We start from the raw sequence: 19496 nt of genomic DNA on the forward strand, positions 1-19496 counted from the left end.
GTGTTTGCGTGACCCGCCCGTATGTTGTACGAACGCGGGAGCATCTAGCATGCTATAGCGAGATGATATTGGACATTCTAGCTTCTTGCTCGAATCCCAGACGCCAGCAGTCTCCCATCCATGTCCTGTGTATGCACCGATCTGCGTCCCCCTTCCGAGCTCCTCCGTTGGCCCAGCGTCGAGTCCGTTTCCCCACCAACCCACGAGTCCAGTAGTAATCAGGCCATTCAGTAATCAAACAGCGAGGGCAGACCGTGATCTTCGCCCCCAACCCGGAACGAATCACAGGCCGGCTCGCAACAGTGCACCGGCACCACGACATCTCGCACCCAAGACCAAGAAATTGGCTGCGCCTGTGTCCACACCTCCACAGTCGGGCCATCGCAGCCCAACATCTCACCTCAGCTCTGAAAAGATGTGTAAAACGGCCCCTGCACGGCAGGACCGCCAGTGTGTATTAGCTACGGACGCCTAAAACCTCGCAATCCGGCCCAACTTGACCGTCGTCCAGGCAGCGACAACCGCACACACAGCGCCAATGAACAAACACACACTAATCGCATTGACGCCCTCGGTGCCATGGTGCTCCTCGGCCGGCGCGTCGCTGAGCTCCGGGCTCTTCCCCGGCTCCAGCACGCTGAACACCACGAAGCTGATGCCCGTGCCCACGAACTGCGGCAGCGTGGTGTACACGTTCATGATGCCGAGGTACTTGCCGGAGCCCTCGCCGGTCGACTGGGCTTCGGCGTCGGGCGGCCCGAGGTGCAGCGTGGGCGCGTCGAGGTCGATGGAGTTGCGGCCGAGGGGCACGTAGGAGGGCGATGAGGAGAGCCGGTTGATTTCTACACCGAGGAAGGCGAAGGGCGCCCAGCAGCTTATAGCCCAGGAGCTGCGGGGGGTGAGTAGGTGGGGAAGGGGGGGAGGGGGAGACGTACATGCCGCAGATGCCGATGATGAGGGTTGCGCTGCGCAGGGACTGGACGAAGGGCGCGAGACACATGGAGCCTGCGAACACGCAGTGGGAGATTGTCCATGCGGTGAGGAGGGAGGGTTTGAGTTGCCCAGCGCGTTCGACGAGAGTAGCGATTTTGGCTGGGGGGCGCGCGGTGAAAGGGGCTTCTTCGCCTTCGGGACTCTTGACTACGAAGGGTAGCAGGACGGACATGATGAAGGTGACGACCGAGAAGCCGATGAGTGCCAGGGAGCCGATCCGGCCGACTTGCCCAGTCATGTCATTGGAGTCTTTGGCAGCAGCTGGTGCGTCGTAGCGGAGGTAGACTTCGCCGACCCAGGTTGTGCTGTAGAACAGGAACGGGAACCAGCCTACACAGTGTCAGTACATCTCAGACGTGGGAGCTGCTCCAACCCACCGATCCATGCCCAGAACTGCACATAACAGATCGTCCTGATGGTCGCAGGCAGGTCGAAGGTCGACTTTGCGAGGTCCGTCAAGACCTTTGTAGTGCTCAGCTTCTCCTCGCCATCATGTCCAATCAGTACCCTCTCGGTGACAGCCCAGCTCGTAAGCCCCACGGTCAGACACAGACAGAACGCCGCGAACACAGTGAGCTGCTTGAACTGCGTATCGCCCAGCAGCGTCCCAAAGACACTCTCCAGCTTAACAGCCCCCGCCCCATACCCCACCAAGCTCCCCACAGCAACCATCCGACTCGCCCAACTGCTCCCCGCCTGCTGCTTCGGAATCGGCAAGGTATCAACAATGAGGCCCCTGCAGCTACCCTGCACGGCATTGATCGCGAAATCAATCCCATAGATGCTGAACACAGCGAGCACAATCGTCGCATTCTTGACCGTGTCCTTGTCCGTCGCAAACCAGCGCACAACCTCCTTCGTCCAGCCCAGCAGCAGCAAGAACAGCGACGTGAGCAGCGTGCAGCCGACCATGAACGGCCGCCGGCGCCCGTACCGCGACGTCGAGCGGTCCGCGATCACGCCCACCAGCGGCTGCATGATCAGCCCGGACAGCGGGCCCGCGATCCACACCAGCGAGATGCGCGACTTGGTCAGCCCCAGCTCCAGCAGGTAGGGTGTGCAGTACGTCATCTCGACGTTCCATGTTATCCTGCGGGCGCGTTAGCGACGAGGGGGGGCCGGTTGGAGGTGGCGGGGCGCGCACTGCAGGCCGATGAGCGACGCGGTGAGCAGCGCCATGCGGACGCTCTCGCTCGAGCCCCTGATGGACGGCGTGCCGGCCCATTGAGCGACGGACGGCATCCTCCCTCTTTCTGTGTGTGTGCCAATTGGATGTGGGTGTTAAGGTCCGGCGAAGCGGTATGGAGTCGCGTGCGCAGGAAGCTGGGGAATGGAATGTAGCATTGGGCGATGGCGCGCGTGGGGTCGGGAGGAGGAGTGCAGAGGGCGCAAGGCTGGGTGATTCAGGAGATATAGCACAGGACAGGATACGGCGCGAGACGGGCAAGGTCAACAGTTCACTGCGGTGCACCAGCATGCGTCGCGGCAGGGGTGGGATCAGCTTCGGGGGTGGCTTGAGCGTGGAGACGTGGAGCTAGCTGGGGTTATAGATAGAACGGCCGCTTGCGTGCAGCGAACGACTCCGAACGCCTGGTCTCGGCTGCGAGACCACCGATGCAATCTAGGTTCGCAACCTCACTCCAATGCGTCCGCTATGGCAAACACCCCAAGACAACGTCTCGCGCTTCTCTGTTCTCGCCCTCGCTGCACAAGCTGCCCAATCTCTCAGGATGGGACATGACGTATGCCATACCTGCGTCTCCACACCGCGTACCGTGTTATCCAGCTGGGCAGCCAAGCTTGCGGAGCGGACTTCCGTGACGACGCGTGCGCTGAACATGTGATTTCTCACGTTACCAGAGAAGGTGAGGTGGATGCAAGATTGTGGCTACGTGAGTGATGTCTGAAGTTGGTAATCAGACTCATTGCTAAAGCAAGCACCTGTCCACATTAACACCTGATGTCTCACCGTCCAGCGAAAGCAGCACATTCCAATGCCCGAAGCCCACTGAATCACTCGTGAACATAGTGAAGACATGCATGCTTTTATACAATCTTAAAACAGACGCCTCGTTACTCGATTTAGTCGAGGCCGTCAAATGCAATGCTCCCTCATGCTACATATACACTCCAGATGCCCCACACATACATTACAAACAGACATAACCAACACAGCCCCCGCCGCTGCAGGGCAAGGGGCCAACAAAAAAAAACACGCCTCAGGCGCCAATAAGCTCCTTGGGAAGCAGTGCAAACCCGGTGCTAATGACGGCCAGGATGCTGCTGAAGACAATCAACGCCCAGTTCAGCGCCTTCTCGCCGGGCCCAATGTCCTTGCCGAACAGCTTCAGGTGGAACGCGACGGGCAGGATGATGCAGATGGAGAAGCACGCGACGCTGCCGAGCAGCGTCATGATGCGGTCGAAGGACGGGAACAGGATGGCGATGACGACGAAGACGATGATGGTCACGATGCGCAGGGTGACTTTGAAGAGGCCGCGGTTGAGGCCCGACATGCCGTTCAGCGAGGAGGAGAGCGCCATGGAGCGGGCGTCGAGGCCGAAGAGGACTTCGAGGGTGGCGACGATAGGGCGTGAGTTCAGCGGCACCTTGGTCAGCGGGATGATGGCGATGCAGATGGCGATGAACACGGACAGGCCGGCGGGGTAGCCGGCGGTTCGGAAGATGTTGTTTGTGATTTCTTCGCTGACGCCGTCGCCGAACATGAGGATGCCGGCACAGGCCATGCCGACATCGATGATGAAGGTGAAGATGTAGGTGATGTCGACGCCGCGGCGGTACTTGTACGGATGCCTCATGTCGCGGTAGATGTTGGGGAACACGGAGTGTCCGCCCCACGGAGACATGAGCAGGCCGAACGAGAGGGGGATCGTCATCCAGTTCTCGGGGAATAGGTATTGGGTCATGGGTTGGCGAATAGATCCAGGCGCGTCAGCCTTGATGAGACCGTCCATCCACACAGCGATTGTGATGCCAAAGCAAGACATGACCCCCAAGATGGATGTGAACGACAGTAGACGCAGCGGCAGGAAGCTGAGAGGGATCAAGACGACACCACACACGATCTTCCATGTCATGACCCCGTAGCCAGAGATTAGAGCGTTCATGCTGTCAGCGAAGAGCACGACAAGAGCGACACATGCTGCCAGCAGCTCGAGAGAGAAGAGAATGCTGACAGCAATACGGGCCTTGTTGCCGAACGAGACGTATGCCAGGTCGGCAAAGGTAATGAGGGAGCTGTCGACATCCAGACATTTGGCGAGCAGCTTGGCCGTGTAGGCGGTGACCACGGCAGACCAAGTGAGGAAGATGATGCCGATCACCCAGCCGGAGTATTTGAGAGCTAGGGGCAGCGTTAGCAGCCCCACACCGACTAGAACGTTGACCGAGTTGAAGATGGTCTGCGGAAGCGTGGATTGCCCAACTACAACGTTGATAATCTGCCCGTCTTCCTCGACCTGCTTGACCAACAGCGGCTCGCGCTCCTGCTCGGGCTCCTGCACGCCCTTCATCTGCTGCTCGGCGAACAGGCGGCCGGCATGGCGCATCGAGGGCTCGTTGACGCGCGACGACAGACTGCCGTAGCCGGTGCCATAGCTGCCACCGAAGGGCGAGGAGAGCGAAGGCTCGATGTTGAAGATGCTGTCCCCGCGCGCGCGCAGCCGCTGCTGCGAGTCCCGTGGCAAAAGCCGTGTGTGCTCGTTGGCGCCAGTCTCTTCATCCACGTCTGTGACAGCCTGATCAGACGTGCGCCGGCCGCCGGTCTGCAGCGCCTGGCGCAGGGCCGAGCGGTGTTCGGCGAGGGTGCTGGGGACGAAGCCGGTGCGCGGGAACTCGGCGGTGGGCGTCTCGTCGTCGTCGTCGCTCTCGACGCGGAAGCTCGGGCGCACCGGGGTGATCTCGAAGAAGCCCGCGGCACGGGACCACGAGCGGGCGAAGTTGTTGATGCTGTTCACGCCGCCGGCGTCGCCCAGCGCGTGCAGTTGCTGCGAGACGGAGGATCTGCGGGCGTGGTGAGCCGGGGTTCAGTGGCGCGCAGAGATTGCACTGGCCTACCTTCTTCGTCGCATCGTGCCGTTGTTGGCTGTCGAGGCGCCCGTGTTGGAGGCGCTCTGCTCGCTGGGGCGGCGCTCGAGTTCATCCCACTGAACGCGACTGCCCTGCGAGCCCACCGAGGAGCCGCGCACGCCGTCATACTGGTCCCAGGTGGACGGCTGCTTGCCCTTGATGTCCATGGTCGTTCACGCGGTGCACAGAGGAGCAGTGCGAGAGCAATGGGGGCGCGAAAGGAGGGCAGTGGAGCCAGCACAAAACTTGTCACGGACCCATGCACGGCGCGGGAGCTACCGGTAGATACAGTATCTATCAAAGGAGGCTATCGTCGGTGCAAGATTGGCGTAGCAAATGCGTAACGCCTGCTCCATGGCGGCGCGGCAGCGTCCAGATAGAAGCGCCGAGAGCGGAGACGACATGCTGCGTGAGGCTTTGGGATGGCATCACGAGGCCCCGCAGGCACCGTCGTCATTCCGCGGGCGCACAGCAGCCGTGAGTGGGCCCCTTAGCGATTGGAAGGCCGGCACGAGCAGCGAGCGCCGCCGTGACTGTGTTTGACTGTGCGTGACTGTGTGTGACTGCGCGGGCCTGCGCTTGACTGCGCTTGACTGCGCGCGAGGCACGGCGCAGACGGGAGCCTGGCCGCGGCACATTAAATTAGACGCGCCCGGCCTGGTTGGCGGTGCATCTCGAATCGCAAACCGTGGTTGATCGTTCGCGGGCCGCAGCGTTGGGCGCCCCTCCGGACAGCGTTGCAGCAAAATTTCGCGCCCCCGCCATCGTCACTTCACACACCCACGCACAACGCCGCGAAGATGTCGTCGAAGGAGCCCCAGCCCAACGACGCGGAGAAGAACATCGAGATCTGGAAGGTCAAGAAGCTCATCAAGCGTCTTGAAGCCGCCCGCGGAAATGGCACATCCATGATTTCGCTCATCATCCGTACGTGACATGCCGGCCGGCCTGCCTGCCTCACGCCTCACGGCCCCGCTCACTGTGCACAGCGCCCAAGGACCAGGTCTCGCGCGCCGCCAAGATGCTGGCAGAAGAGTTCGGCACCGCCTCCAACATCAAGTCGCGCGTCAACCGCCTGTCGGTGCTGTCGGCCATCACCTCGACCCAGCAGCGCCTGAAGCTGTACTCCAAGGTCCCGCCCAACGGCCTCGTCATCTACTGCGGTGAAATCCTGACCCCCGAGGGCAAGGAGCGCAAGGTCAACATCGACTTCGAGCCCTTCAAGCCCATCAACACCTCGCTGTACCTCTGCGACAACAAGTTCCACACCGAGGCCCTGAGCGAGCTGCTCGAGTCCGACCAGAAGTTCGGCTTCATCATCATGGACGGAAACGGCGCCCTCTTCGGCACCCTGTCCGGCAACACGCGTGAAATCGTCCACAAGTTCTCCGTCGACCTGCCCAAGAAGCACGGCCGTGGTGGTCAGTCCGCCCTGCGTTTCGCCCGTCTGCGTGAGGAGAAGCGCCACAACTACGTCCGCAAGGTCGCCGAGCTGGCGGTGCAGAACTTCATCACCGCCGACAAGGTCAACGTCGCTGGTATTATCCTGGCCGGTAGCGCCGACTTCAAGAACGACCTGAACCAGTCCGACCTGTTCGACAACCGTCTGCAGTCCAAGGTCATCAAGGTAGTCGACGTTTCCTACGGTGGCGAGAACGGTTTCAACCAGGCCATCGAGCTGTCGTCCGAGACCCTGGGCAACGTCAAGTTCATCCAGGAGAAGAAGCTAATCAACGAGTACTTCGACCACATTTCCAAGGACTCGGGCAAGGTCTGCTACGGTGTCGAAGACACCCTGAAGGCTCTGGAGGCTGGTGCCGCCGAAACTCTGATCGTCTTCGAGAACTTGGAGATCACTCGCTGGGTCCTCAAGGCCTCCGACAATACCGAGGTCATTCTCCACACGAACAAGATCCAGGAGGCCGACCGCACCAACTTCATGGACAAGACCACTGGACAGGAGATGGAGATCGTCGAGCAGTCTTCTATGCTCGAGTGGCTTGCCGAGAAGTACCGCGATTTCGGTGCCACCCTCGAGTTCGTCTCCGACCGCTCCTCTGAGGGCAACCAGTTCGTAAAGGGCTTCGGTGGCATCGGTGCCATCCTGCGTTACGCGCTCAACTTTGAGCAGCTTGCCGACTTTGACGACGACGAGGACGAGTTCTACGATGATTGACGGTTGTGCGCCCTCGCTGACTGCGAGGCAGCGTCCCCACTCCACGCGCCGAGTGAAGGAACGTCCGCTGCCCGCGAACAAGGTCAAAACGACGCGCCCGGATTGAAGGACGGAGCAGTCGATGTTACGACGCTTCGCCTCTCCCGATTGTAGATGAAAAGGGGAGCGTTCACGGAGGTTTTGCATGGTAAGCAGGCTCAGTGCGTTTGACTGGCATCGCTAATCGCGAACAGGCTGATGAACACCCATTCTTATCACCACCCCTTTCGTTCAACGGAGAGGCACCAGCCTTCTCCGACAAGTTGCCCAATCACACCGATTGTAGAGCTCTATCCTAGCCGTGACTATGTGAGACGAACAGGACACTGAGAATAGCCACTGTCAAGCATCTGCTTGCGAACTCTCCGCAACAATCCTAGGTGGACGAAGGAGAGGCAAATTGCTCATTCGCGTATGCGTCAGCTTGTCTGTCGTTCATATCCAGCTGAATCGAATTGTGTTTGAACATGAATCTTTATTGTGATGCTTGACTTGACTTGTGAGGAGCTGGCAGAATAAATATGCTTGCTGTCGATCCATGCGCCCTATGTACTTGTTTGTACATCCGCCCTATGATGTAGCCTGCGGTCTAAAAGGCCGATGCCGGTCCAAATTCCATTCCGAACTTGCATCTCAACTCTCCCGATTCGCACACCAATTGCAGCTCAGAATAATGTCAGAATCAGAGAAACCGAAGGTGGCGTTCTTGGGGCCAGAGGCCAGCTACACACATCAGGTAAGTCAGCCTTGCTACAATACTGTCACATTCAATGTGAAGTTGTGCGCGCAAACCACCACGTCACGAGACCTCTCCTAAACATCTACAAATAAATGCACGAACTCCCCGCGACTAACCAAGCCCTTCCTATCTCCTTCCAATCCGGCATCCCGTCTCTTCTTCCAAATCCTCAATTTCCACACTCGCCATTCATCCCCCACTAACACCCCCAAGGCGACCCTCGACACCTTTTCGCCCACCCAATACACCCTCACCCCCCAGCCCACCATAGAAGATGTCTTCACCGCGGTCCAAAACGGCACCGCGCACCGCGGCGTCGTGCCCTTTGAAAACAGCACCAACGGCTCCGTAGTCTTCACACTCGACCTCTTCGCCGACCCGCACAGCAAGCACCGCGACATCCTCGTGTGCGGCGAAGCGTACGTGGGGGTATCGCACTGCCTCTTGGGTCCCGCCAGCGCGTCTCCGCCCGACTACGCCCAGATTACGAAACTCTACTCGCACCCCCAGGCCTGGGGCCAGTGCAACGCGTTTCTGCAGAAGCATCTGAAGCACGCCGAGCGGTTTGATGTGAGCTCGACGTCGCGCGCCGCGCAGATTGTCGCTGCGGCGGGCGACTCCGGGGCCGCGGCCATCAGCAGCAAGGTCGCGGGGACGCTGTTCGGGCTCGCTGTGCGCGCGGAGGCGATCAACGACGCGGCGGGGAACCAGACGCGGTTTCTTGTGCTAAGGAGGCGCGATGGACCCGCTCCTCCTGCTACACCGTCCGCGGAGGAGTCTAGCAGACTTGCACCCGCAGCCCCAGACGCAGACAGGGAATTCAAAACGCTCCTTCTCTTCACGCTGCCCTATGCCCCGCAGAACCCCAACCCGGGCGCGCTCGCGCAGTGTCTGTCTGTGTTTGGGCGTCACAAGCTCGATCTGACGAGTATTAATACGCGGCCCAGTGGGGTGGCGAACTGGGAGTATGTGTTCTTCATTGAGTTCAGGGGGCGCAGGGAGGAGGGGGAGGGAGGTGAGGTGAATGCGGCGTTGAGGGAGTTGGGGGAGGTGTGTGAGTGGTACAGGTGGGTGGGGAGTTGGGAGGGGATGTAGGTGGGGGGAGGGATAGAAGAGGGGTGTAATGTATGGTTGGGCAGTACTTAGTGCCGTGAGCGTTGTTGATTCGAGTGTGCTGTCGTTGTGTCTTCGGTCTGTATCTCCCTTGACACTGCGACTGCAGCAATCGCGACTACCATCTGGACTCGCCAGCACGTCCCTGATAAGCGACTTCCTAAAACAACAAGCACTGATGCACGGAATGATTGAAGCAGAACGCTGGTGAGATATCTTCCATCTTCCTCCCCAGATCCGCAGCATTGATACTGCAAATATTGCTACACCGTTGAACAAACATTCACCACCACCAACGCATATTCTTACAGCACCGTCCAGTACCATGGCTCCGCGCAAACGCAGACAGCGATCCTCACTACACAGCACAAGAGCCAAGCGCGCCAACCTCTCCCGATCCCCACGGCCACAATCGCAATCGCCGCAGCCTCCATCACAGCGACAATCGCCATGGTCAGATGTACCCGGTTCAGCACCCACCAGCGGCATCCAGACACCCGACGGCGTTCAACTTGCAGATCGGGTACGCCGCGTGTCGCCCCCGCCCGGACTCTCGACGACAGTGACCACACGTCGGACAAGCTCGAGCGCGTCGCACAAGCATGCAGGGCCCAGTCGGGGAGATGCTTTTGGCGAAATGGCGACTTCAAGCCCGTTCATGGAGTGGCTCGAGATGCACATGGGCAGTTATGACGTGAAGCGGAGATTGAGTGAGCAGCTGCAGGAGGGAATCGGGTCTGGGAAGGACGCTGCGGTGGGTGATGTTGGGCAGTCTTCAGAGGCGCACAATGACAGCACCAAGCAAGGAGATCAAAGCCCAGTTCGTTATGCGGAAGACGGTGTCTCGCCCACTCACGTGCTGGACGACGGGACGTACATGATGAGCGGCGCTCTGCCCATTGGAACCGAACAGAAGAACATCAAGTCAGCCAGCTCTTAGGAAGAGGCATCGCCCGGCTCAGACCGAGCCGCACGACTCCGCAAGCGCGATGCCAAAGGCCGTGCCACCACCGCGAATTCGCGAGATGATCTCACCGCCTCCAAAGACTCACCAGAAACATCTCCGCACACACGCAAGCCCCCTCGCAAGGATGCGAACAAGGTCAAGCCCTGGAAAGGGAAAGCTGTTCCGAGAGCCCCCATGAGAAGCCCCCAGATACCGACAAACACGACAAACCTCAATACCGAGGACACGAAGCTCGCAAAGGCGGTCGACAGGATCAATGCCAACGCCCAAATAACCAGTGTCCTGTTGTTCACCATTGCGCAGAAACTCCCTGCTGCGCGCGAGCTCGTTTTCGAAGCGTACGTATATATCCAGTCATGATAACAAACAGTGTACAGACACTGACTGGCTGATGTCTGACTGACTGATCTCCCAGAGATGAAAACCTGCAAAAGAACCGCGCAGCCGAGCTCTACGACCCCGCTGTCTTCCAGCGCAAACTCACCGTCGACGAACTGCTCGCGCGCGCGTAAGCCCCCCCCCCCCCCTCCCCTCATCTCCACACCCCCTCTCTAACAAACCAGCATCGCACGCCAGGACTCCGCACTCGCCGACGTCTTCGACAGCGCCGAAAACTAGGAGATCCAAGAAGCCATGCCGCGCGCCCAACCCAACTCCAAACCCCCGGGCACCTTCCGCCCCGCCGTCGTTCCCAACAGCATCGTCGGGTTCGCGGATAAACTGCGCTTCAACGAGGACATCTTCGCGGAGCCCGTGCAGCGCGCCGAGCGCCAGGGTAAGTTCACGACGCCGAGTGCGACGGATGTGAGCAATATGTCCTGGACGTGTGGGCGCTGCGGGGTGGGGAATGCGCCTGTCGCGGACGAGGTGGTGGCGCGTGGTGCGGTCAAGGGGGTTAGGCAGCGGGTTAGGTGTAAGGCGTGTCAGGCGTGGTTGCTGGGCGAGACGGAGGTGGCGAGGCGGAAAAAGTATGGCCAGGCGGCGGGGAGGGAGAGGCGGGGTGAGGTGGGGAGAGATGAGGCGGGGGTGGGTGAGGGAGAGGAGGAGGGGACGAGGGCGGTGCCGGTTCCCGGGTGCGAGGAGGGGGGCAGGAATATGACGGATGTGCTCGCCGGGGGGAGGTTTAGGGCTGCGTAGGTTGGGTGGTTGTGTTGGGTTGGGAGTTGGAAGGGTCTTGTGAGGGTTAGTTGGGTTTTGGTGGATTGGTGGATTGGTAGTCTGGTAGTCCGGTAGTCTGGTAGTCTGGTAGTGTGTGGAGCGAGACAATACAATGATTAAGATTACAGAACACCACGAGATTGAGTCTATGGGGCACGACGATTGAGATTACAGAGCACAAGGATTGAGTCTATGGGACACCACGATTGAGATTATCGAACACAACGAGATTGAGATTACAGAACACAACGAGATGTAGATTGAGATTACGAGAGCTGTATCGAATGGGTATCTTGTGAGAAACTGGAAGCGGAACTGAAATCCACCGAAGAAGACGAAGAAGAAGGAGAAGTCGAAGAAGTCGAAGAAGAAGAACATACGAAATCCCCAAGCACATGCCATGCCATCCAACTAAACACGCACGGCTCACTCCACCCCCTCCACCCCCTGCACCTGCACCCCCTCTCCCTCCCCCACCCCCTCCACTAATCCATCTCCACCCCTCCCACAACTCCGCCGCACCTCCCAAACAACCAACCCCCTCCCCCCCACCACCCTCCTCAGCGTACCCCACACCCCCTCGCCGCCAAAGTCCAGATCATCCAGGTTCACATGCGCGCGATGGGCGAACACTTCCTCGAGCGAGAGGGGGAGCGAGGTGTTAGGGTGTGTGTAGGGTGCTAGGAAGAGCGCGGAGCGCGGGGCTATGAGGTAGATTGGTTTCAGACTCGCAGGGGTCTCAGGACGTCCAGCGGGTGAAGCGACATCGCACCCCGGCACCACCGCGCCCACAGCCTCCAACATCCTTCCCGCCTCCATGCCCATCAAATCCACCGTCTGCAACTCCGCGTTGCGCCCGTTCAGCAGCCACGTCGGCGGACTATACGTCTTCCACCAGAACGCGTGGCCGGGCGGGCTCGCGCACGCCGCGAGGTGCGTCTGCACGGGCACCACGCCGCCCTGGTGATATACCCCCATCAGCGCGCCGAGCAGCGCGTTGAACACGATCCAGGAGACCACCCAGACGCGCCACAGCGCGGGGCGGGTCGGGAGCCGGAGCGACGACAGGATCAGCGGGATCGCGGGGAGCAGGAAGCGGGGTTCTTGGTGCGGGAAGATGCTGAGCAGGGCGGTGCCGGAGAGCGCGGAGAGGAGTGGTGGGGCGAGGCGGGCGCTGAGGAGGAGCGGGAAGGCGGGGCCGAGGAGTTGCGGGAGGTTGGCGAGGAGGTGCTGGTAGCGCGGGTGCAGGCCGTGGAGGGCGAGGTTGGCGGCGTCGGCGTTGTAGCGCAGGTTGTTGAGCGGGGCGACGACGGGGCGGGCCAGGGCGGCGAAGGAGAAGTCGCCCGGGGTGTAGGACGCGGTGTCGACGCAGACGGCGACGAAGGCGGTGGTGAGCGCGGCGGCGGCGAGGAAGGCGAGCGAGAGCGGCTTGCGCGTGAAGTGCGGCAGCAGGCGGAGGCCGGGGAGCAGCAGGAAGGCCGGGAAGGTGATGCGGTTGAAGAGGCCGACGACGAGCATGCAGCCGAGCATGGCTGAGGCGACGACGCTGGAGCGTTTCTGGGGGTTTAGCTGGGGTTGTTGGCGGGCGGGATATACACACCTTGTCGGCTGCAATGCGCTGCACCAGCACCAGGCTCCAGCACACCAGCAGCGTCTCCAGGCTGTTGCTGAAGGTGTGCGTCTGGAAGGTCCAGGTGACGTACGACGAGGCGACGAGCGACACGGCGACGCGGCGGGCGCGCGGCGACTCGACCAGCTCGTGGACGGCCCAGTCCTCCAGCACGAGGCTCAGGGCGAGCATCAGCACGCGCAGGGCGCGGTAGACGACGGCCGGCGACACGTCGTAGCCGAAGCCCTCCCACAGCCAGCGCAGGATGTACATGGGCCAGCCGTACGCCAGCCACAGCGGGAAGACGCTGCGGATGGGGTGCGCGGCGGTGAACTCCCACGTCTCGTGCACGGGGTAGTCGAAGACGCGGCCGGCAATCACCTCCGGGCCCTGGAAGTTCTCGTCCGGGTGCAGGTAGCTGGGCGACAGGGCAAAGTAGACGCGCACCAGCACCAGCAGGAAGTAGATGCGGCGCCACATTATGGCAGGGGAGGCTCGGGGGAGCCGCGAGAGGGGAGCGAGGAGCAGCGCATGCGCATCGCGGGGTTGCGGTCGTTGAAGTGCGGCGCGTTCAGCGGTCGTTCAAGTGCGGTGCGGTGCGTTCAAGTTCGGTGCGTCGTGTTGCCGTCGTTCAAGTTGCGGCGCGGTCGAGGGCGGAAACGGGTGAGGGCGGCGCGTTTGCAGTGAGGCCACTTTGGGCAGACGATAGGTCCTAACGACGCCGTTGCACCGCGGGATAGGGGGTCGTGCAGGGTCGGCGACTGGCTGCCAGCTTGCGTGCGCGCATCGCGCGGGCACGCGGTCAAGTATAGCGAGTCCCGCGCTCGTCTGAGCTGGTCACGCCGCTCCCAGACGAGCGCTCGCGGATGTCAGCCCTGCGCGCTCGCCGCATCAAGCGCGACGTCACGTGAGGGTGGCACTGTGCCTGTTCGCAGCCTGGCATGCAGGCGGGTAGCGTAGGAGGCGTTTCAGTGTGACATGCCGCCTTGTCGAGGCATCAGTGCATGATTGCATGATTGGGTGAATGTAGACCGCTTGATGTAGACAGCTTGATGTAGACAGCTTGAATGTAGACATAACTTTGATTGTCGACATCACTTCAATCGATTGTAGACCACTTCGATTGTATGGAGACCAACATTCACATAGCATTCACATCTCTCACCGCATGTCCGGTTCGCTGCCCGTTCGCTGCCCGTGTGCCACATCTCAACGGCTCGGGTACCTACCACCACGTCTTGAAGGCCTGTTCTGGCAGCTTCCGTCGGGGTGAAGTCGTCGGGATGAGCATCGTCGGGGTGAACAGTCACAGTTTGCCAGCCTCCCCTTGAGCGCGAACAATGACTAGCCAAACGGCTTAATTGCGCTGCACTCAAGTCCACATGGCGGACACGACAAAGACAATCGTCCAGGTAGTTGCGCCCTTGTGCGCGGCAGCAACAAGAGCGCTAGTCCGCATTGGGGGGCTGGCGCCTGAGCTTGTGCTGCGGAGCACCAGCAAACCGCTGGTTGCCTGTACCCAACTTCACTTCACCAACGAACCCGAGATATAAATACAATTCGCCCGCCTTCTCGCTTCTTCTCTATTTGCATCCCCCGCCTCCCACATCCCACGACTTGCCTTGCGCGCGACCCGCAACACCGCTACCCCACTTTCATACACACGCCATGTCGACCGAAGCCCCCACCAGCCAGAAGATCAAGCTCACCACGAGCGACAACATCGACCTCGCTGTTGACCGCCAGGTGGCCGAGCGCTCGATCCTGATCAAGAATCTGCTCGAGGATCTCGGCGGCGACAACGATGAGGCCATCCCCATCCCCAACGTAAGCGCATTGTTTCCGATTCTTGGCCCGGCTAACAGCGCAGGTCAACGAGGCCGTCATGAAGAAGGTCCTCGAGTGGTGCGAGCACCACCGCAACGACCCGCCCGCCTCGCAGGACGACGACTCGGACTCGCGCAAGAAGTCGACCGACATCGACGAGTGGGACCAGAAGTTCATGCAGGTCGACCAGGAGATGCTGTTTGAGATTATTCTGGTGCGTATTTTACCGTTACGAAGGTGACTCTGCTAACACACCCAGGCCGCCAACTACCTCGACATCAAGGCGCTGCTCGACGTCGGCTGCAAGACGGTCGCCAACATGATCAAGGGCAAGTCCCCCGACGAGATCCGCAAGACGTTCAACATCCAGAACGATTTCACCCCGGAGGAGGAGGAGCAGATCCGCCGCGAGAACGAGTGGGCCGAGGACCGCTAGACGGTGCAGTCTCGGGCTACGCGCCCCCGCGGGTCTGATTTCGGTGTTCGGGGTTTCTTACGGGCATATCTTTCTTCGGTTGGCATGATTCCGGCTCGCTCGGTACGCGATACGTCCTCGCCATGTGGTGGGGTGCTGACAACCTTCTGTGGCTCTGTGACTCGCTTCTGTAGCTCGCAATGAAAAGTCAAATTCTCAGTTATCGTGCTGGATGTGATGCCGCCTGGTGAGTCACTGTTCGTCACATCACGTCATGTCTGTATGCTCAGATATCCACTGTATTCATGAGAGGAGTACCACAGCCCAGTGTTGAAATTGCAGCCATTTTTTCCGTCTAACGCCGTCAAACCAAACTTCTCTCTCTCTCGAATACCCGCTACCAGCCCGCCTCAACGCCCAGCAAGCTTGTCCTTGGGCTCCATCGTCCCGCAGTTGATCCCCACCATCGCCTCGCCCAGGTCCATACTCACCTCCATCAGCACCTTGGCATCGTTGTAGTGCGTAACCGCCTGCACAATCGCCTTGGCCCGCTTCGCCGCATCGCCCGACTTGAAGATGCCAGACCCGACAAACACCCCGTCGCAGCCGAGCTGCATCATCAGCGCGGCGTCGGCGGGCGTCGCGACACCGCCGGCTGCGAAGTTCACAACGGGGAGTCTGCCCAGCCGCGCGGTTTCTTTCAGGAGTGGGTAGTCGACGCGCAGCTCCTTGGCGTAAACGCGCAGCTCCGCGTCGTCGAGGCCCTGGGCGCGACGGATCTCCGCGGCGACCGTGCGGGTGTGCCGCACCGCTTCGACGACGTCGCCGGTCCCGGCTTCGCCTTTGGTGCGGATCATGGCTGCGCCTTCGGAGATGCGGCGCAGGGCTTCGCCGAGGTTGCGGCACCCGCATACGAAGGGGGTCTTGAAGGGGTGCTTGGTGATGTGGTGGGTTGCGTCGGCGGGGGTGAGGACTTCGGATTCGTCGATGTAGTCTACGCCGAGGGCTTCGAGGATCTGGGATTGGGTTAGAGGGGGAGGGGATGAAGGGGTTGAGGTGAGGGGGGGAAGGCGAGGGGGGAGTGAGGGGGGAGAGTGTGTGAGTGTAAGAGAGACGTACCTGGCACTCAACGAAGTGGCCGATCCGCGCCTTCGCCATGACGGGAATCGTCACCGTGTCCATGATCTCCTTGATCATCTGCGGGTCGCTCATGCGCGCCACGCCGCCCTGCGCCCTGATATCCGCGGGCACGCGCTCCAGCGCCATGACGGCGACGGCGCCCGCCTCTTCGGCGATGCGTGCCTGTCCACATGTCAACAGTGTTCACCAGTTGAGCTCCACGCTTGAGCTCTACGTTTGAGTTCCACGCTTGGGCTCCGCGGTGAAGCTCCGCGGAGAATTCATAACACGCACCTGCTCGGCATTGACGACGTCCATGATCACGCCGCCCTTGAGCATGCGGGCGAGGCCCGCCTTGACGGCGAAGTTGTTCTCGCCGTCCAGCGCGCTGGCGCCGTTCGTGGTGGGGAGTTCAGTTGCCATTGTGAGTGAGAAGGAGGGGTAGCAGCGACACGGGCGTCAATTGCGAGAATAAGTCTACAAAGAAGTGGAATGAAGTGAAGTGAAGATGAGAGATGGAGACAGATTACCACGCGACACGTTTAAGAAAGGCGGTTTTGGCGTGAGTGAGTCAATTCGCATCGATGACCACGGTCCAAGACAACGCAGCGGCATCGCAACAATTTTTTGCCTATCCAAGGGTCATTCATCCCGCAATGGCTCGTTCGGCGCCGCGGCTGATGGCGGGGCACGCCTCCGGAGTATGTGACGCGCTCTTAGACCCCTGCGCCGCGCCCTTTGACCACTCTTGACACATCGGATCCAATCATAGCGGGGTTGCTGGTATTGGCATCCGCGAATTGCCGCAGCTTAGTCAGTAGACTCAGCGGTGGTGAGAACCAAACTGCCCGAAGAGGTAACTTTGCATGCAGGGACTCGCAGTTTAGTACCGTCTTGCGATTGTAGTCAGACCAACGCCAATGCTATGCAATTGCCCTGAGCCGCTACATGCCGATGACCTGCAAAAAGCCTCCTCTAAAGTATATTATCCAAGTGCTTAGTACGGTGCTGTCTCGCGCTTGAGCCATGCCAGCGTGAGGGCGTCGTCCTTGAAGTACTCGCTCGTCTTGTCAAACACCTCCTGATGGTAGGCGTTGATGAACTGCTTCTCTTCCTCGGTGAGGAGAGTCATATCCACGAGATTTCTGCAGTGGGGAGTCATCGTGACATGCTCAAACCCAAGATACGGCTTGTCACCAAACTGGTGCTTGGTCTCCACTTCCTTGACCATGATCATGTTCTCGATACGGATGCCGAACTTCCCATCCTCATAGTACCCAGGCTCATCCGAGAGGACGTTGCCGACGGCCAGCGCAACCTCCGAGTACTGTACCCTTGTGCCGATCCCGATTGGACCTTCGTGAACGTTGAGGAAGGACCCAACACCGTGTCCAGTTCCGTGTCGGTAATCGAGCCCTTCGGCCCAGAGGAATTGGCGAGCGAGGACATCGATTGCGAACCCTGTTGTGCCCTTGGGAAACTTGATGCGCTCGAGAGCAATGTTACCCTTGAGCACGAGTGTGTACGCCTTTCGCTCCATCTCGGTCGGCTCGCCAAAGTGTAGTGTTCTTGTGGTGTCGGTGGTGCCGTCTTGATACTGTGCGCCGGAGTCGCAGAGGTAGATGGCTTTCGGGTCGATGACTGCGCATTCGCCCTTCTCTGGCTTGTAGTGGATGACAGCAGCGTTGGATCCGGTTGAAGAGATTGTGTCAAAGGAAAGGCCCATGAAGCCGTTGTGCTTAGATCGCATGCTCTCCAACTTATCAGCGCCATCGACTTCGTCTAGCGTGGCCTTCTTGTTGATCAGCTGGTCCTCTAACCATGCGAAGTACTCGCTGAGTGCGGCACCGTCCCGGATGTGGCATTGTCGCATGCCTTCCAACTCGACCTCATTCTTTACAGCTTTGGCGTCGCCGATTGGACTGCGCACCTCCTCGACCTTGTCCTCGCCACCGAGAGCCTTGTTCAGTGCCCAGGATGCGCGGTTGGAGGTAAGGAACTTCTTCTTCGCCTCAGACTCGTCCTTGGCCTCCAGCGATGCCTTGCTCAGGGCGGTTACATCCTCGAAGATGGCCTCGTAGGGACGGATCTCAACCTTGTCGCCAATGTGATCTCTGACCTGCTGCGGCAGCTTCTTCTCGTCGACGTACAGAGTGGCGGCGGTTGGTGTGACGACCGCGTAGGAGAAGAAGACAGGGTTGTAAGGGATACTGGTAGATGTCAGAGATGCCGACAGCCGCATGATGTCCGTATACGTACTCGTTTCCGCGTAGATTGAACAACCAGGCGATCTCGTCCAGCATAGAGACAACAAAGCCCAAGCTCTTCCTCTTCTCAAGCTCTTTTCGCAAATCCGAGATTTTGTCTTCAAAGCTCTTGCCGGAGAACTCCAGAGGCTGCACAATGACCTTCTCGCTGGGCTGGCTTGGCCTGTCCTTCCATATTGCGTCTACAAGATTCTCGTCGACAGCCTTGTATTCACCACCCTTCTTCTTGATTTTGTCGGCCAGCTTGCGGGCGTCCGAGGCCGCGACTACACGAGGGTCCACCGCAACAACCTTTCCTCCTTCAACTCGGTCCAGTGTCCATTCTTGAATGGTTGGAACATCCTGGATGCCCTGCTTAAGCAGCTCCCAGTTGCCGTCGAGTTGCTTTTCAGCCTGGTTGAAGTAGCGGCCGTCAGTGGACAACGCAGCTTTGTCGTGTGTGATAACCGCGAAGCCGGCTGAGCCAGTGAAGCCGCTGATGTATTCTGGTGGGAATCAATAGCTGTGTTGCGAAGGCGGCTGGGAATCTGACCTCGACGCGCGTCGCACGGGGCAATGTACTCGCTCTGGTGGCTATCTTCGGACGGGACCACTGCATCTGTGTTAGCGAACTCTCCGCGCTGCATGGCCGTGCCTCATTACTGTAGATATCGACATTGCGCTCCTTCATGAGCTTGCGCAGCTCCTCCAGCCGCCGTGTAGTGTTGACCTTGGACATATCAATGACGCGTAGAGCAGCAGATGCGTGGAAAAGTCGAGTGGCGATCGGAGGGTTTCTGGCTGTGTACACGGCCGCTGTCGCGTGAGTGCGCAGCAATGATCGTGGCAGAAGCATAGAGGGCGCCTACTATCGGTATGCAGTGCACCCCACCACAACGGTACAGCTGCAATGCGGCGCGGGGCCTAGCGTCACTTTTCGGGGCAGGAGCAAACGAGCGACTCGCCAAGACGCGTCACCAAACTTCTTCTGTCAGGCTGCTACTAG

General features: G+C 60.0%; 8 protein-coding genes across 8 annotated transcripts; 3 read left to right on the top strand and 5 right to left on the bottom strand.

The window, feature by feature from the left end:
* Positions 1 to 343: 343 nt before the first annotated feature.
* C7974DRAFT_221780 (major facilitator superfamily domain-containing protein) lies at positions 344 to 2179 on the bottom strand. Its single transcript, XM_046137178.1, has 3 exons — positions 1371 to 2179; positions 936 to 1323; positions 344 to 889 (listed from the first exon to the last, which is right to left on the bottom strand). The coding sequence occupies exons 1-3, from the start codon at positions 2062 to 2064 to the stop codon at positions 472 to 474; spliced, it is 1500 nt and encodes a 499-aa protein (XP_045995779.1). The 5' UTR covers positions 2065 to 2179; the 3' UTR covers positions 344 to 471.
* A 559-nt stretch (positions 2180 to 2738) lies between these two features.
* On the bottom strand, positions 2739 to 5607 carry C7974DRAFT_398220 (vacuolar amino acid transporter-like protein 1). Its single transcript, XM_046142287.1, has 2 exons — positions 5071 to 5607; positions 2739 to 5016 (listed from the first exon to the last, which is right to left on the bottom strand). The coding sequence occupies exons 1-2, from the start codon at positions 5247 to 5249 to the stop codon at positions 3213 to 3215; spliced, it is 1983 nt and encodes a 660-aa protein (XP_045995780.1). The 5' UTR covers positions 5250 to 5607; the 3' UTR covers positions 2739 to 3212.
* A 30-nt stretch (positions 5608 to 5637) lies between these two features.
* C7974DRAFT_221797 (eukaryotic peptide chain release factor subunit 1) lies at positions 5638 to 7466 on the top strand. Its single transcript, XM_046137179.1, has 2 exons — positions 5638 to 6009; positions 6072 to 7466. Exons 1-2 carry the CDS (start codon positions 5883 to 5885, stop codon positions 7256 to 7258), a joined length of 1314 nt encoding a protein of 437 aa, XP_045995781.1. The 5' UTR covers positions 5638 to 5882; the 3' UTR covers positions 7259 to 7466.
* Positions 7467 to 7867: 401 nt separating this feature from the next.
* C7974DRAFT_473697 (Prephenate dehydratase-domain-containing protein) lies at positions 7868 to 10089 on the top strand (the record flags this gene model as incomplete). Its single annotated transcript, XM_046146570.1, has 3 exons — positions 7868 to 8033; positions 8250 to 9090; positions 9461 to 10089. The coding sequence occupies exons 1-3, from the start codon at positions 7971 to 7973 to the stop codon at positions 10087 to 10089; spliced, it is 1533 nt and encodes a 510-aa protein (XP_045995782.1). The 5' UTR covers positions 7868 to 7970.
* Positions 10090 to 11039: 950 nt separating this feature from the next.
* Positions 11040 to 13740, bottom strand: C7974DRAFT_426075 (GPI mannosyltransferase 4; the record flags this gene model as incomplete). The annotated part of the gene is made up of 3 exons (XM_046144507.1): positions 12875 to 13740; positions 11813 to 12831; positions 11040 to 11289 (listed from the first exon to the last, which is right to left on the bottom strand). Exons 1-3 carry the CDS (start codon positions 13361 to 13363, stop codon positions 11040 to 11042), a joined length of 1758 nt encoding a protein of 585 aa, XP_045995783.1. The 5' UTR covers positions 13364 to 13740.
* Positions 13741 to 14551: 811 nt separating this feature from the next.
* Positions 14552 to 15146, top strand: C7974DRAFT_435376 (Skp1 family, dimerization domain-containing protein; the record flags this gene model as incomplete). Its single annotated transcript, XM_046145055.1, has 3 exons — positions 14552 to 14710; positions 14754 to 14924; positions 14970 to 15146. The coding sequence occupies 3 exons, from the start codon at positions 14552 to 14554 to the stop codon at positions 15144 to 15146; spliced, it is 507 nt and encodes a 168-aa protein (XP_045995784.1).
* A 389-nt stretch (positions 15147 to 15535) lies between these two features.
* On the bottom strand, positions 15536 to 17097 carry C7974DRAFT_457568 (SOR/SNZ family-domain-containing protein; the record flags this gene model as incomplete). Its single annotated transcript, XM_046146058.1, has 3 exons — positions 16533 to 17097; positions 16245 to 16427; positions 15536 to 16141 (listed from the first exon to the last, which is right to left on the bottom strand). Exons 1-3 carry the CDS (start codon positions 16665 to 16667, stop codon positions 15536 to 15538), a joined length of 924 nt encoding a protein of 307 aa, XP_045995785.1. The 5' UTR covers positions 16668 to 17097.
* Positions 16884 to 19431, bottom strand: C7974DRAFT_221852 (putative Xaa-Pro aminopeptidase P). Its single transcript, XM_046137180.1, has 4 exons — positions 19154 to 19431; positions 19044 to 19103; positions 18504 to 18996; positions 16884 to 18454 (listed from the first exon to the last, which is right to left on the bottom strand). The coding sequence occupies exons 1-4, from the start codon at positions 19344 to 19346 to the stop codon at positions 17242 to 17244; spliced, it is 1959 nt and encodes a 652-aa protein (XP_045995786.1). The 5' UTR covers positions 19347 to 19431; the 3' UTR covers positions 16884 to 17241.
* Positions 19432 to 19496: the final 65 nt, after the last annotated feature.

Source organism: Boeremia exigua (genome assembly GCF_020726555.1).
Source record: "Boeremia exigua strain MPI-SDFR-AT-0100 chromosome Unknown C7974scaffold_8, whole genome shotgun sequence".
Classification (NCBI taxonomy): domain Eukaryota; kingdom Fungi; phylum Ascomycota; class Dothideomycetes; order Pleosporales; family Didymellaceae; genus Boeremia; species Boeremia exigua.

What these genes read in the sequence shown, in the direction of transcription:
- C7974DRAFT_221797 (XM_046137179.1), top strand. Translation starts at nt 5,883, where the DNA reads ATGTCGTCGAAGGAGCCCCAGCCCAACGACGCGGAGAAGAACATCGAG. An exon ending in CATGATTTCGCTCATCATCC is followed by an intron (nt 6,010 to 6,071) that starts GTACGTGACATG and finishes CACTGTGCACAG; the next exon opens with CGCCCAAGGACCAGGTCTCG.
- C7974DRAFT_221780 (XM_046137178.1), bottom strand. Translation starts at nt 2,064, where the DNA reads ATGACGTACTGCACACCCTACCTGCTGGAGCTGGGGCTGACCAAGTCG. An exon ending in GCAGTTCTGGGCATGGATCG is followed by an intron (nt 1,324 to 1,370) that starts GTGGGTTGGAGC and finishes GACACTGTGTAG; the next exon opens with GCTGGTTCCCGTTCCTGTTC. An exon ending in ATCATCGGCATCTGCGGCAT is followed by an intron (nt 890 to 935) that starts GTACGTCTCCCC and finishes CACCCCCCGCAG; the next exon opens with CTCCTGGGCTATAAGCTGCT.
- C7974DRAFT_398220 (XM_046142287.1), bottom strand. Translation starts at nt 5,249, where the DNA reads ATGGACATCAAGGGCAAGCAGCCGTCCACCTGGGACCAGTATGACGGC. An exon ending in GGCACGATGCGACGAAGAAG is followed by an intron (nt 5,017 to 5,070) that starts GTAGGCCAGTGC and finishes CCACGCCCGCAG; the next exon opens with ATCCTCCGTCTCGCAGCAAC.
- C7974DRAFT_221852 (XM_046137180.1), bottom strand. Translation starts at nt 19,346, where the DNA reads ATGCTTCTGCCACGATCATTGCTGCGCACTCACGCGACAGCGGCCGTG. An exon ending in GCGCAATGTCGATATCTACA is followed by an intron (nt 19,104 to 19,153) that starts GTAATGAGGCAC and finishes ACACAGATGCAG; the next exon opens with TGGTCCCGTCCGAAGATAGC. An exon ending in CCCGTGCGACGCGCGTCGAG is followed by an intron (nt 18,997 to 19,043) that starts GTCAGATTCCCA and finishes GATTCCCACCAG; the next exon opens with AATACATCAGCGGCTTCACT.